The following is a 15,806-nucleotide window of genomic DNA, read 5'->3' on the forward strand; positions in this document are numbered from 1 at the left end:
ATGAAAAACCACATAATTTCAGAAAGTCAGATGCACCCCTGATATCCTATAGGTTTGAGAGATGCATGATAGGATCATGCTAGTTTATTTTCAGCTCATCACATTCTCTAATCTGAAAGCTATCTTCGTTGTAGTCAGCCCATCTTTAAAGACAAAACTGCTTTGATCTCCAAGACTGTTAATCATAGAATAATATATTATGGTAATATTGCACCTATAAGATGTATATCATAGCAGATACCATTTTAAAGAAAGGAATTTGGGGATGAATTTTGACTATTGCTAGCCAAATATACCCATATTATAAGAACTTATAAAAATTTCAGAGAATGTAAAGTTACTATGTAGGCTCTGAGTGTAATTTTTTAAAAATAATTTCAGGTCTGGTATTTGACATATATGAAGGCCAGATCACTGCACTCCTTGGTCACAGTGGAGCTGGGAAAACGACCTTGTTAAACATACTCAGTGGATTGTCGGACCCAACATCAGGTGAGAAGACAATTATATAATGACAAGAACATGGGCAAATGAATTAACTGTGCATTTTTATTAGTTAATTTCAATAGTAGTTTCATTAACTACTAGTCACTCTCAGGTATTCAAAAGTTTTAGAAGTTTCTTCAAGTTATTCTTGTATAGACTCATGTTCTCTTTATTTAGGAAAATCTTTTTGGTTTAAATATTTCCTGGTAAGTAGCTTTATGCTTATGAATTGGCACCCAGCTGGATCAGATGTCTTGCGAACATTACATTTTTAATTAGTCAATAGTGTATTCCCTATAGGTAGGCCCAATATCTTTAAAGGATTCTAGTGATTGACACATATTGTTTTCTCATTTAAAAATATCTTACATAAAGCAAGCATGCAACATTACCCTGATGTTAACTGTCTACCTTTAACTTTTAGGTTCAGTCACCATCTACACTCACTCACTTTCGGAAACGGCTGACTTGGAGACTGTTAGCAAGCTCACTGGAGTCTGCCCCCAATCCAATGTGCAATTCAGTTTCCTGACAGTGAGGGAAAATCTCAGGCTCTTTGCCAAAATAAAAGGGATCCAGCCACAGGAAGTGGAAGGAGAGGTAGATTCCTTGTTAAATGTCATGCAGCCATGAGGATGAAATTGTTTACCTAGGAAATTCTAAATGCACTTGTGTTACTTCTACCCACTTCACCTTCTAAAGGGCAAAAAGGCCCCTTAAAATGAACAGAAAATGATACTGTTTTTTTAAATAACCATTCTGGGTTTTGGACCAAATAGCCTTTCTTTGGTTTAGGTACAACGAGTTTTACGGGACTTGGAAATGGAAAATATTCAAGACATTCTTGCTCAAAATTTAAGCGGTGGGCAAAAAAGGAGACTAACTTTTGGAATTGCCATTTTAGGAGATCCTCAGGTAAATCGAACTAAAATTACTGGTAAAATCAGATTGAGGGCTGAGAAACTATTGTATCCGGTCAGACTTAATTTGTAAATGCTAAAAGCAAGAGAGCAGTTACAATGGAAAATTAAGTACTGAGCTATGCCTCCAAATACATCTACTAGTGTGTTGCTTTTTTAACGAAATTTTGCCTGGAAGGGGAAATGATTTTATGTGCTTTTGTGCTGTACAGATTTTGCTACTGGACGAACCAACCGCTGGATCAGATCCTCTCTCAAGGCATCGTGTGTGGAACCTTCTTAAAGAGAGGAAATCAGATAGAGTCATCCTCTTCAGCACCCAGTTCATGGATGAGGCTGACATCCTGGCCGGTGACTCTTGGGTTTCTTGCATGTACCTTAGTGAGAAATCAGAGACTCATGTGGAATATGTATAGATTCATTCCAACACAGTTAGTTGCCATGGGTGTGACTGCCATGAGAATCTTTCATCCATTTGAGCACCTACATCCCCGAGTACATTGTGCCATGGAAGTGCTCTGAACCTATTGCATTGGTTGTAAAATATATAGCTGTTCTCAAAAACCTATTATGCTTTGCCCTGGCCAGTGTGCACAGTGTTTAGAGTGCTGGCCTGTGCACCAAAGAGTCACAGGTTCGATTCCTGGTTAAGGGAACAAAACAGGGTTGTGGGTTCTCTCCTCATCCCCAGTTGGGGTGCATGCAGGAGACAATTAGTCGATGTGTCTCTCTCACAGCGATGATTCTCTCTCTCTCCACACCCCTCCCTCCCTCCCTTCCACTGTCTGAAAAGCAATGGAAAAAAATATTCTCAGGTGAGGATTAACAACAACAAAAAAGATATATTATGCTTTATTCAATAGGAATGTCAGTTCGCTTGAAACAGATCCTTTCGATGTATAATTTTTTTTCTAAATATACTAGAGAATAAACTAACATGTCATTTTAGTTATTGTATGACAAAGAAAGTGGCTTACATATGATCAGGATTTGAATGCATCTGTTTTAGTGGGTCATGCTTCTAAAATACGTTGCTTATTAATGAATTTGTTTCTTTTATATTAATAGTGAAAATATAACACCTTAATGCAAGTTATTATTATTATTATTATTATTTTTTGCTTTTAATACTTAGACCGAAAGGTGTTTATATCAAATGGGAAGCTGAGGTGCGCAGGGTCTTCTCTATTCCTGAAGAAGAAATGGGGCATCGGCTACCACTTAAGGTACGACCTCACTGTTGGAGACAGGTTAGCACATGTTGGAAAAGCTGAGGGCAGGTGATACCACTATTGAGCATGTTCAGGTAGACTGCACAACTGGTGTGTTCATTTCAAGAGATCTGTGTTAGAACTATGTCACAGGACTCTTTTTCTTAGCCAAGCAAGGGTCCTCAAACTACGGCCCGCGGGCCACATGCGGCCCGCCGAGGACATTTATCCGGCCCGCCGGGTGCCGCTGCCTGTCCTGCTTAGCAGCCGACTCGTCCCGGGCCCACAGTGCGCATAGGAATTTGTTCATAGTTTTTTTTTAAAACTATAGTCCGGCCCTCCAACAGTCTGAGGGACAGTGAACTGGCCCCCTGTTTAAAAAGTTTGAGGACCCTTGGCCCTAGAGTAAAGGATATGAGGGGTTGCAGACATGAAGGCTATCAGGATGATTAAGCGACGTTTAAATAAAATTTTTGGAAAATATTTTCACAACACTTTGTTTGCTAGAAGAAATGTATTGATGTTCCAGTCCCTTCTCTTACCATATTTTGTTGCTTATTTGGGTTTATTTTGACAGTTTCAATAGCCTCCTCTCGGCTCCCCATGAATTCATTTTCTCCTTCATTCTTTTCTGTCCCCTTCTCTTCCAGATCATAATTATTATCATTATTAAGTAATGTCTGGCACTTAATAAGTATTGGCTATGTTTTAGGTACTTGCTAAGATATTGACATTTGGAATTCTCATATAATCAGATTTAAACCTCCAGATAACTTTAAGATGGTATTATTATTCTCCTTTGACATGTCAGAGAGTTTTAATAATCTGCCCAACTCACTTATAAGTGGTAGAATCTTGGACCAAGATTACAGGTGTAATATGAATCACCCCCTTTACTCCCACTAAAATATTAATATTTCTTAAAAATAATTCAAGTCACTTAATCTCCAGTGGTTAAATGAATCCCCCATTATTTACTCCAGGTGTTTGATCTGATCTAGCCTACCATTCCATCATGATTGCTTGGTATTACCTGATTGAATCTGTACTTTCCAACTAAAAGGAACCACCCACTGTTCTCTGGGGGTGTTCCATAGCGTTGTGTTTTATCTGTGCTTGAGATAGGACATCTGTTTAACATGTCATCCTCCAACCCATTCAAACTACGTTCCAATCGTATCCATTCTTGAAGGTCTTTTCTGAGTGTTTTCTTCTTGAAAAGCACCCATTCTTCAGGAACCCTGAAAGCATTACTTTGAATTGTTGCCTTAGGCAACTTAATTCATTTACTTGATTCTCAGTAACTTCATTTATAGAGTAGCAGCAATAATACCTGCTTTGTATTTAAGACTAAAGATGTTGAACGAATGAGAAATCGACAATGTGCAAAGCACTTAATTGAATTAACTCAACTTCCTTCTCCCTTACTTATTTTATAATATACTTTATATTATGTCATTATATATATATACACACACATACATATACATACATATACATACACACACACACATATATATATATATATATATATATATATATATATATATATATATATATATAATGTTTTGTTACGGGCTCCTTTAGAGAAGGTTCTGTATTCTTTTTTTTTAATATATTTTTATTGATTTCGGAGAGGAAGGGAGAGGGAGAGAGAGATAGAAACATCAATGATGAAAGAGAATCATTGATTGGCTGCCTCTGGTACACCCTCTACTGGGGATTGAGCCCGTAACCCGGGCATGTGCCCTTGACCAAAATCGAACCCGGGACCCTTCAGGCTGCAGGCCAATGCTCTATCCACTGAGCCAAACCAGCTAGGGCTGTATTCTTATTTGGTATCTTAGAGAGTGCTTAGCACAGGGCCTTGTAAGCACAAAATAGCTTTTTCTAAAATGGATTTTTTTAGGTTCATGTCATCAAAGTCAATTGTGATACCCTCGTCATTCTATAGCCTCAGTGTAATTCAATGCATGTGACTAATAATGGGCTTGCTCAAATCCAATGATTTCATGAAGAACTTTGTTTGTTTTTGTAACAAGACAGACCAGCTTCGACTTGAATACATTTTGGACCAAAAAAGAAAAAAAGATCACATCGGCTAACATATTGAGGGTTTCCTTAGTGCAAGGCCCTGTGCTATCTCATACCTATTTTGTTTTGTTCTGTATTTTGAGATCCTTTGAGAGGTTAGTATTGTTCAGTCTCACAGATGAGAAAACTGATGCTCAGGGACATTAGACCTGCATTCTGGAACAAGGATCAGTAGAACAATGAAACCATGTTCTTAATGACTATACACAGTACCTCTGTTTTTGTTTTTCCCATGTTCAAGTGCTAGTTTTTGCAGAAATCATACTTTACTGCAAAGGGAGAATTCAAAGTTGAGTTATTGAACAGGTAGAAACAAAATTAGACATTCCCTCCCACTTCACCCCAGCCAAAGTCTAGCCGAATATCTCTTTTCTCCAAATAATAATCCTGAGTCACCTTCTCTGTCTCTAACATCCCTTACACTACTTCCCCTGCCATGTGGTACCGATGATACAGTTTGGACTATATTGGTATTTCTATGTCTCACTTCTTTCATTAGGTTATACGTGTTTTGTCTCATTAATGAAAGGATGAGCACATACTACAATTGTTTGTAGAGATAGTGTTCGAGAAAAATAATTTAAATTTACTCTTTTTAAACGTTAGTTTGCATTTGAATGAAATGTGTGATCCAGACAATATAACATCGCTTGTTAAACAGCACATCCCTGATGCCAAATTAACAGCACAAAGTGAAGAAAAGCTTGTATATATTTTGCCTTTGGAAAAGACAAGCAAATTCCCAGGTAACAGAATGCAGAGACCACAGAATGGCTTATACTGATGTTACAATAACCTTAGTTCTTTTGCATTTGTTATTATATTGCCTAACAATTAAGCCTAACATGAAAGCATAAATCTTGATTTTCTAGAAAATATTTCTTAAATAATGGGGATTTCAACATATAAATTTTGGGTTGACACAGTCAATCTATCCATAATACTCTTCATAATCTAACAGTTAAATATATTAAAACACATTAAATAAAATATAACTTATTTCAAAATCCCTCACATGAGTTTTCTAAGAATAAAAAAATAACTTTAAAATTGTATACTCAAGAATACATGGAAATGTACATACTGTATAGACCAGTGGTCGGCAAACTCATTAGTCAACAGAGCCAAATATCAACAGTGCAACGATTGAAATTTCTGTTGAGAGCCAAATTTTTTTTTTAAATATATTTTATTGATTTTTTACAGAGAGGAAGGAAGAGGGATAGAGAGTTAGAAACATCGATGAGAGAGAAACAGCGATCAGCTGCCTCTTGCACACCTCCTACTGGGGATGTGCCCGCAACCAAGTTACATGCCCTTGACCGGAATCGAACCTGGGACCCTTCAGTCCGCAGGCCGACGCTCTATTCACTGAGCCAAACCGGTTTTGGCAGAGAGAGCCAAATTTTTTAAACTTAAACTATATAGGTAGGTACATTGTTATTAACCTAATTAGGGTACGTGGTATTTTGTGGAAGAGCCACACTCAAGGGGCCAAAGAGCCGCATGTGGCTCTCGAGCCGCAGTTTGCCGACCACTGGTTTAGACTATTTTATGAATAAGGGAAAGTCTATATCATAACTTTGCTTCTGATTAATGCATTGTATTCCACATGAATTTTCTATTTTTTAAAACGTTATTATCTATCTCATTACAAGTCATATTCTTTTCATGCATTTTTGTGTCTACCTTTAGACCTTTACAGGGATCTTGATAGATGTTCTTATGAAGGCATTGAGAATTACGGTGTTTCCATGACAACTTTGAATGAGGTGTTCTTGAAACTAGAAGGAAAATCAGCTATTGATGAATCAGGTAAAAAAAAAAAAAGAAATTTGAATTTTATCTTTCTGTGCAGTATTTTATCTTGAAAATATACTTTGAATGATGAAATGATATGCTTTTGGAGTGTAATGATTTAGTCTTGTCTTGGGAAAATGTAGAACATATAAAAATGTATTTGTTCCCTACCCCCTTTTCTCAATGCTGGCCTCCCACCTTGAATATCCTATTTTTATACTATGCATTTTTCAAAGCATGTGGAATACAGCAGTGCATAAGACTAAATCGTCATGGAGCAGACAATATTTATTATTATATTTATTATTATGTACATAACATAATATTGTATAAGAGCTATTGAGATAAGAAGTTAGAGTTGTAGATTGACAGTTGCCTTTTTTGTAGTATTTTGATGACATCATTCCAGTGTCTTCAGGGTTCCATTGTTACTGTTGACATTTTTTCTGTCAGTCTAATTGTCATCCTTGGATAGTGTTCTGCCTGTTCTCTCTAATGATTCTAAGGTAGTCCCTTGTTTCTGGTTCACTATCTGTGTCTACTCTTTATTGCACTTGTTCATTTTCTGTTTTTTTCCTGATTGATCTAGTGGGGTTTTATGTTTTATCCTTTTTTAAGTTATACCCTAGATATCTTTTCTTAGTGGCTGGTTACACTTACCTTTTAATGTTCATCTAGCTTTCTGAAAGTCTAGAGTTGATCAATTTCTCTAGGCTCTTCTTCTAAAAGATGTAACTTTTATCTTATTTTCAACCATGACTATATTAAAAAATCTTGTCTCTACCAATTTCATATTCCCAGAGGGTAAAGGGAAGTGTTTTATCTATATTAATTTTTCCAGCTGGGTCAGAAATACTAAAATAGTTTATCTGTTGCCATGAATAGATTCTTCTTCTTGGCTAAATATAAGTTTCTTTTCATTGGTTTCTCTAGACTAAACTAAGTCCTTTAAAGCTGTAGACACAGAACTTTTTTTTCTTCAGAAAATACAAATTTTTCTTTTATTATATCATATTTTTTCGTCTTATAGTGTATCTTTTTTTTTTTTTCTTCATTCCCATTTGTGTAGTAGTTGCTCAGGTAAAACCATGAGTTAGATTACTTGTATCTTTGTCGAAGATTCTCTACTCTGATACCATGTGTTGAGTAGATAATCTTAGGGAAATCGAAATAAGGCACATCTAAAATGGCACTTTATAAATTACTGATTTTACATTTTCAAGATATTGGAATTTGGGCGCAGTTACAAAGTGACCGGACAAAAGATACAGGAGGCCTTGTTGAGCTGGAACAAGTTTTGTCTTCCTTTAATGAGACGAAGAAAGCAGCCAGCGGCATGGCTCTCTGGAGACAGCAGACCTGTGCAATAGCGAAAGTTCGCTTCCTGAAGCTAAAGAATGACAAAAAAACTCTGATGACCATGTGAGTACCCGAGCGTTTCAGGTATGCATAGTCGGCACATTCAAAATCAATTCAAGAGAGGGAAAAACAAAAACAAAACAATCACGGATAAAATAGATTTTAGCAATTGTATATGGTCTTTTAAATATAGAAGCCAATTTTTAGTTGCTTAAGTGGGTGGTGTAATTAAAACAGAGAAAGTATGGGGGTTTTCTCTTAATTTCACACAGAATCTGCTCTTACCCAAAGCTTGAAGTAGTTTACCGGAAGCATGAATGTTAGCACTTGGGTTCCATCCCAAAGATGCGCCTCTGTGCCAGGCCGCATCTTACCTGAGGCTTCACGTCACTATCTGGAGCCTGCACAGTCCTCTCCAGCTTCGTGTTCCTCACTGAGTGATACCTCCTGGCATGAGCCCTGCTCTCCACCCAGGGCACTCACTCATTCCATTGGCTCTCGAGGGTGATTAGAAGCCCAGTAAAAAAGCATAGTCTAAAATCAGACCATTTGTTGACCATAGCGTCCAAATAGGGCATTGGAAAAAGAATTTTACATGAGGGAGAATTTGAATTTGATGTAGGAAAATGGGACATTTAGCTAAGGAGGGAAAGCAGGATGGAAATTCAGACAGAGAGAGCAGTTCAGAGCGTGGAGATGCATGGGAAGTCTGCAGAATTGTTATTAATTGTTAACACAGACTGTGCAAAAGGTAAAAACAATTTTGATAATATATTACATAAAGCTAGAGAGTTTGGACTTTGTGACTAATAAGGAGTTTTTGAAGTTTTAGTTTTTAGTTTGAACAGCCAATTGATATCATTAGAACAGAATGCCAAGAAACTTAGCCAGGAAACAGTGCAAACAGTTTGGAAGTAGTAGACCGTGGGTACAAGGAAAAGAGCCATTTAGGGCAATGTTGAAAGAGGTCAGGGGAGAGATAATTAAGGCCCAAACTTGAAAAGTAGAAGAGATAAGAAGGTGCAAGGCAAGTACTAATGATGATATGAGAGACATTTTCAACCATTTGGAAAAGGGAAGTATGGGAGAGAAATGAGTATAACATAACTGAACTTCGGAACCTGAGTGGATGAGAAAATGTTGGAACTTGCGGAAATCAGGGAGAGGAAAGGGAAAGTTACAGAGTATAGCAAGTCAGGGTCTTGGCGATATGCTAGCTTGCAGTGGTTCCCCCAAGAAAGAAATGCAAGACTGAGTCAGAGCAAAAAAAGTGGGCATTGGAGAGGGATATTTAAGAGTGATAATCAACATATTTCCTAGGCTTGAATGACATGTCTAAAGGGGGTAGAGGGCGGCATTTGGAGAGATAGAAATACCAACAAGAGGTTCATAGGAACCATCTCATCTTAGAAAAAAAGAAACGGGAAGGAAAAGCATGATTCACATATGTGGTAGTGTTTGTAATTTCTATTATCACATCCATTTTCTGCCCACATGTAAAAACCTACCAAAGTTGCTCTACATGATTTTCTCTTACCTTTTCCTTTATGCAGATTACTGCTTTTGGGCATTAGCCTTTTCCCTCAGCTTTTGGAATATCTATTCTATGAGATATATCGAAAGAGTTATTCTTGGGGACTGTCTCCCAGTATGTACTTCCTCTCGCCGGGACAACCGCCTCAAGCTCCTCTGACACACTTACTGGTCATCAATAAAACAGGTGAACATGGAGCTCAAATGCAACCTTTCAATGTTGTGCTTGTTCAGAGATTCCCAAGACAGCATAAACCATGAAGGAAAAACATATTCCGTATGTTTTATTTTATTTTATTTTTTAAACCTCACCCAAGGATATTTTTTCCATTGCTTTTTTTAGAAAGAGTGGAAGGGAGGGGTGGTGGGGAAGGAGAGAGAGAGAGAGAGAGAAATATTGATGTGAGAGAGACTCATCAATGGGTTGCCTCCTGCACATGCCCTGACTGGGGCTGGGCATGCAACCGAGGTACATGCCCTTGACTGGGAATTGAACCCAAGGCCCTTTGGTGCATGGGCTGATGCTCTAAACACTGAGAAACACCAGCCAGGCTATTTAGAAAGCACACATGATGCCAAACAGAAAATTAATTTAAAAATGGCAAATAGAGGGTGGAAGAGTTGGTTTTAGGAACACATTTTGCAAGCTTACTTGACCATTGACTGATCTTCTAGATCTTTCCATAACATTTTTGAAGTACTATGCATTCTTAGGCTCTGGGAAGAAAAATTTTCCAAATTTCTAAGAAAATAGAAGATTAATATCTTCAAGGATGATAATGATAATTTTAAATAGTATTTTTTTCAATTGATTTTTATTGTTGGCACTATTACAGATGTCTCCATCTCCCCCTCCTTTGTCCACCTTCGCCTCACCCCCAAGCCCCCTTTCTTCACTGTTGTCTGTGTCTGTGGCTTATGCATATTTGTACATGAACAACATTACAAGTAAAATACCTAGCCTCTAGGTAAAGTTACCTTGTCATATCCCGGTATCAGAATGGGTTTTAGTACCACACCATCAATTCTGCCTTTTTAAGGAAATCCTCATGATGGTATGCTTTGAGTGACATTATTTAGGTTTTTTAAAAAATACATTTTTGCTTCTTTTGAACTTTACCTTCTTGGTAGGGTCGAGCATTGAAAACTTTATACATTCACTGAGGCAGCAGAACATAGCTTTGGAAGTGGATGCCTCTGGAATTCGACGTGGCGCCAACGAGCCATCATACAATGGTGCTATCACGGTCTTAGGTGATGACAAGGTATGTTGGGCTCTGATTGCTGCATCTCACCAAAGATGGAGTATGAATGTGCAAGCTAAGAAATACATATTGACTGACGTAAAAGACCAATTGGACATGAGAAGATGGGGTAGCTCTCATTTGTAGAGAAGAAGGTGGACTACAATTAGTTACCCACAGCCTCCATATAACATATCGTGGCTGATGTGGTGGCCAGTAAAGACCACAATACTGTATTTCTTGCAGTATTTTGGGACTTAATCAAATATTAGTGGTGGTGGTATTCATTGTATTCAGTGCTTTAGCCTTATTGTGTTGTCAATACTTTGAGTGATTTTCTATCAGATTCTTGCATTACATTTCGCATTGGCTTTCTGAGGACTCAGAATGCACATTTGTTTTATTTCAGCACCAGAAATTTTCAATAGCATGCAATACCAAAAGGCTGAATTGCTTCCCTGTCCTCATGGACATCATTAGCAATGGACTACTTGGAGTTTTTAATTCTTCAGAACGCATCCAGACAGACAGAAGCACGTATTTTGCAGTAAGTATAATATTATCTCCCTTATCCTGAACTATAAGAAGTTTTTTAAAAAAAATACCTGAAATGCTGAAATACCATCATGTTAATTTTATGAACTTATTGAATAAGTTCATGTTTGTTTTTTAATATATTTTTTATTGATCTCAGAGAGGAAGTGAGAGGGAGAGAGAGATAGAAACATCAATGATGAGAGAGAATCACTGATCGGCTGCCTCCTGCACACCCCCACTGGGGATCAAGCCCAGGCATATGCTCTGACCGGGAATCGAACTGTGACCTCCTGGTTCATAGGTTTACACTCAACCACTGAGCAGCACTGGCCCGGGTCATGTTTTATATACTTACAAGTTACTTATATTCATATATACTGTGTGTGTGTGTGTGTGTGTGTGTGTGTGTGTGTGTGTATTTAGCAATAATTGTATAAAATTGTAAACTTAATTGGATGATACTTAGGGTCAGTGGAACAGCAGAAAATACAATTAATTCAGAAAAAGGAATGACTTTTGGTCTTAGATCTGTCACCATCTCTGGTCCTAAGTACTGGGACCTGGTTGAAACAGCCAGGGTCATCAAGGCCAGACGCTGGGGCTTCCTTAACAACTTGGCTTCAGCAGGCCTTGGTTCACTAGTCCACACAAAAAAATACAGATGAGAAGTTCATCACTGGGGTTTCTTTGGAAGTAAATGAGGCAATGTGAACACCCGGTTCAGTTGGCCAAGTTAGTAGAAACATAAGTTATGAAACCCGTAGATACAGGAAGCCATAGGTGCTCAATAAAATGCATTTGTTATCATTACTGCTGTTAATATAATTTTCTTGGGAATGCATTGTTTCCGTTAAAGAGCATTCAGTTTTGATTAGATTGGAGAACTGGCTGAGTTAGAACTAGAAGCAGTTCTTGTTTAAAATATAATTTGCCACTAAATTTTAGGCAGGGCTAAGAAGAGAGAGAAGTAAGATGATCTCAAAACTCATGATTTCAGACTTCATGATACAGATGGCTTGCAGTGTAGTAAGGCAACCGATCATAGATCAGATCAAAGCTTCTACCAAAACCGCAGGCCCTCTTTGACCTGTACAGGATTTTGACATTTTTAAGACTTAATGCCCTTATGTGGAAAGGGTGCTGATCATTTTTCTCCAAGCCCCATCACTTTTATTTCCTAACATCCCCCTACTCATTCATTTATATCTACCAGGTCCCCAAAGGCATTTGAATTTGCTACTTATGCATTAGGTTGAGCCAGAGGAATGATTCTTCGTAAGTGTTGGACTGAGCTGATTTGGCACCAATTTCTGAGAGTAGCATTGGCAGTCCATAAGCTCTATTGCCCATAGAGAAATCAGCCTAAATGAGATCCTCATAGTCAGAGAGCAGACGTTTTGTGCTTACCTTGCATGTTATTAATTGTGGGACCTTGGCCAATTCCTGCAACCTGGTGGCACTTGCTTCCTCCTAAGTAAAGCAGGAAGCATGTTCAAAGTTCCCATGTTGTTGCAACTCGTGATTGAAAATTAATGTGGAAAGAAGTTGCAAAGAGAACCTTGGGAAGTATCTTTGTTGGTCAGATTGGTTGATTTATTTGAGTGATTTAGTTAAGAAAGTACAAATGAACCTTATACCCAATTGCCATCAACTCTTGTGTTCTGCACTATTTCAGGAGGCCATGTCAGAGGAGTATGGGTCCATGAGCAATGCCTTCTTCTGGATACCCGGGGCGGCCTGTTTTACTCCTTTCATTGCCATGAGCAGCATCGGGGACTATAAAGTAAGAAGGGTTGACAAAGTGTTTACATGTTCTTAACGCCCAGGGAACCCTTCCCCATCTTCTGACCATAAATGTATATGTAGGTGGTACACCTAATTTATATACCTGAAACAATGAACAGCCAAGCATTTTCATTAAAGGTTGGCAACTATGAAGAAAATGCTGTTTTTCTTAAACCAATGAGAGATCTCAGGAAGGGCAGCTTAGGAGATACCATCATCTAACAGGAAGTGGGAATTTTATCTGGTCTATCACTTAGCTTTATCCCTAGGTGCTTACCCACAGACATCCCCTCTTCCTGGATGAGCATAACAGCCTCCCTAACTGCTCTCGATGGGGCCACATTTGTCATCTCCTATTCCATTTTCCACACAGTGTAACAGAACACTGTCTTAAAAACACAACCCTGACCTTGTTCATTACCTGCCTAAATCTTGTCAGTGGTTCCTTATCAAACCAAGGAGTGAGAATGAAATACTTGAACGGCCTCAAAAGCCTGGGTGGACCCAGGTGTTTCCACTTGGATCTGATGCCTCTCTCATCTTGATAGCCATGTCCAGCTCTACTGGCTTCTTTCCAGGGTCCCCTAAACTTCAGCTCTTCCCACTGCCCGGCCTTCACTCCTCCTAGTCTCCCTGCCTGCAATGCTCCTGACCTGGCACATGGATACTCCTACTCATTGGTTAGACCCTAACCCTTCACCAAGGACCCCTCCCTCCCTACCCCAATCCTGTATTACAAGGCATCTCCTTTGTAAAGCCTCTCCTATGACCCTGAACCTCCTGAACACTTTTAATTTTCCTTGTTTTCCATTTTTTATTTTAATAACATTTTTAAATTATGTAGCTATTGTTGTACTTATTTGCTTATTGCCTTTTTATCCCCCCCCCCCTCTCTCTCTCTCACACACACACACACACACACACACACACACACACACACAACTTAAACTCTACAAGAGCTCTTTGACCAACGCAAAGGCAGGCACATGAACAAATGAATAAATAGGACATGTCAGCCCTCCAATGTGTCCTCGCTGTCATTCTCTTTCCTGCTTCCTTCCAGCTGTACTCTCCTTTCCAGAATACTTACCTGCTTTCCAACTTTCCCCTTAGTTCATCTTTTTTTATAGACTCAATTTTAGATTTAAAATTTTAATTGCTTTTGTGCTTTACTGTTAGAACAGGCCAAGTTATATTTTCGGACCTTATGTTAAAACCATCACCGCAACAAAATACAGCTTATAGTGTGGTCCACAATATCAAAAGCCACTACTAGTTTTCACTTACATTAATGAAAAGTATGGTTTGCTTCAAGACAGGGAGTGTAACATTTTAACGGAAGACTTCTTAGGCCAACCTAAAGAAGCCATTTTTAATGAAATCGACTAGTGAGATGATCATTTCTTAGACCCCAAATAAAAAGCCAATTATAAATGCACTATTGACATCCAGCATACAATTTATCTATCTTATAGGAAATTGTAAACCTACATCTTTTGATTATTTGTACAATTAGCAAGTATTCAAGATGTGAAAGGGAGGAATAGCTTTGGAAAGAAAGGAACAGGTATCTTCTCATTGAGGCAATGCCTAGTCATTCTGTGATGGAATGTAAGCTAGATATGTGGATGCATTTTCCCTTTAGAGAATGAAGTCATAATGTGGTTTACAGCATTATTAATACCCCAGAAGCAGGAGTGTGGCATGTGAAACCCATTTACTAAGTCAGCATAACATATAGAAGGAACATAGAACATTTGTGACTACATGGTTGTAATTTCTCAGCCTGAACGATCAGTACCTTTGATGACTTCGTTTTTTTTAAATCAGAAAAAAGCTCACTCCCAGCTCCGGATCTCAGGCCTCCACCCTTCCGCTTACTGGTTCGGGCAGGCATTTGTGGATGTCCCACTGTACTTCTTGATCCTCCTTGTGATGCAAATAATGGATTACATTTTTAATCCAGATGAAATGATAGTTATAATCCAAAACTTGTTAATTCAGGTAAGTGGCAAAAATTAGGAAATGGTTTATTAGATTATTTTTAATGGCTGCGGTAACATTATTCATCTTAAACCAAAGAACTTTACCTTACTTCTGCTAGTGCATAGCTTGGAAAGTTGGGGTTTAAGTATGAATACTTTCCTAGATACTGTTTACCTTATTCAACCTTAATCTTCTCTTTTCAGATCCTGTGTAGTATTGGATATGTCACATCTCTTATTTTCTTGACATATGTGATTTCATTCATTTTTCGCAATGGGAGGAAAAATAGTGGCCTTTGGTCATTTTTCTTCTTAATTGTAAGTAAGCATACAGTGCATATTGTTTTGTTTTTAAATCATTTTACATAGTTTTAAAAATGTATATTTTAATCTTTATACTAAACAGATTGGTAAATTAATCTTGCTCTCTAGAAAATTCTAAATAAGATAATCATAGACATATATAAAATACTGTATGTGAGGGTGTGCACCATTTATAAACAAGGACCTCAAACATGTCTCCAGGTGTAGCCTGTCCCTGGAGCTAGAGCCTTCTACCTTCAATAGTTCACTTACAATTTCACTTGAATATTTAAAAACACCTCAAGGATCACATATCTAAACTATAATCCTTTCCTCAATCCTGTTCTTTTTTGTCTCTTAATATCTGACTTTACTACAGTGCACTCTACCCAGATAATTGCTCATACCAGAAATCTAGACTTATCTTTGATTCCTCTCTGTTTCTCCTCATATTCAATCCATTTGTATGACCTTAAAACTCAACATTTCTCAAGTCTGTTTGGTGTGTCTCAGTGTCACTGCCACTCCCATTGTCTAAGCCTTCAGCAT

General features: G+C 38.0%; 1 protein-coding gene across 1 annotated transcript in view; it reads left to right on the forward strand.

Annotated features, from left to right (window-relative positions):
- Nucleotides 1-15,806, forward strand: part of LOC308254732 (ATP-binding cassette sub-family A member 9-like) — a 108,472-nt gene that overhangs the window by 78,902 nt on the left and 13,764 nt on the right. Inside the window, exons 50-63 of the mRNA XM_080681127.1 lie at nt 382-492; nt 911-1,086; nt 1,282-1,401; nt 1,619-1,757; nt 2,542-2,632; nt 5,318-5,457; nt 6,407-6,526; nt 7,735-7,933; nt 9,424-9,590; nt 10,535-10,668; nt 11,057-11,194; nt 12,860-12,967; nt 14,800-14,973; nt 15,159-15,272. Of these exons, the coding sequence (XP_080537253.1) occupies nt 382-492; nt 911-1,086; nt 1,282-1,401; nt 1,619-1,757; nt 2,542-2,632; nt 5,318-5,457; nt 6,407-6,526; nt 7,735-7,933; nt 9,424-9,590; nt 10,535-10,668; nt 11,057-11,194; nt 12,860-12,967; nt 14,800-14,973; nt 15,159-15,272 (1,931 nt within the window). The remainder of the gene's footprint in view (nt 1-381; nt 493-910; nt 1,087-1,281; nt 1,402-1,618; nt 1,758-2,541; nt 2,633-5,317; nt 5,458-6,406; nt 6,527-7,734; nt 7,934-9,423; nt 9,591-10,534; nt 10,669-11,056; nt 11,195-12,859; nt 12,968-14,799; nt 14,974-15,158; nt 15,273-15,806) is intronic.

The sequence above is a fragment of the Plecotus auritus genome (genome assembly GCF_963455305.1).
Source record: "Plecotus auritus genome assembly, chromosome: 7".
In the NCBI taxonomy this organism is placed as follows: Eukaryota; Metazoa; Chordata; class Mammalia; order Chiroptera; family Vespertilionidae; genus Plecotus; species Plecotus auritus.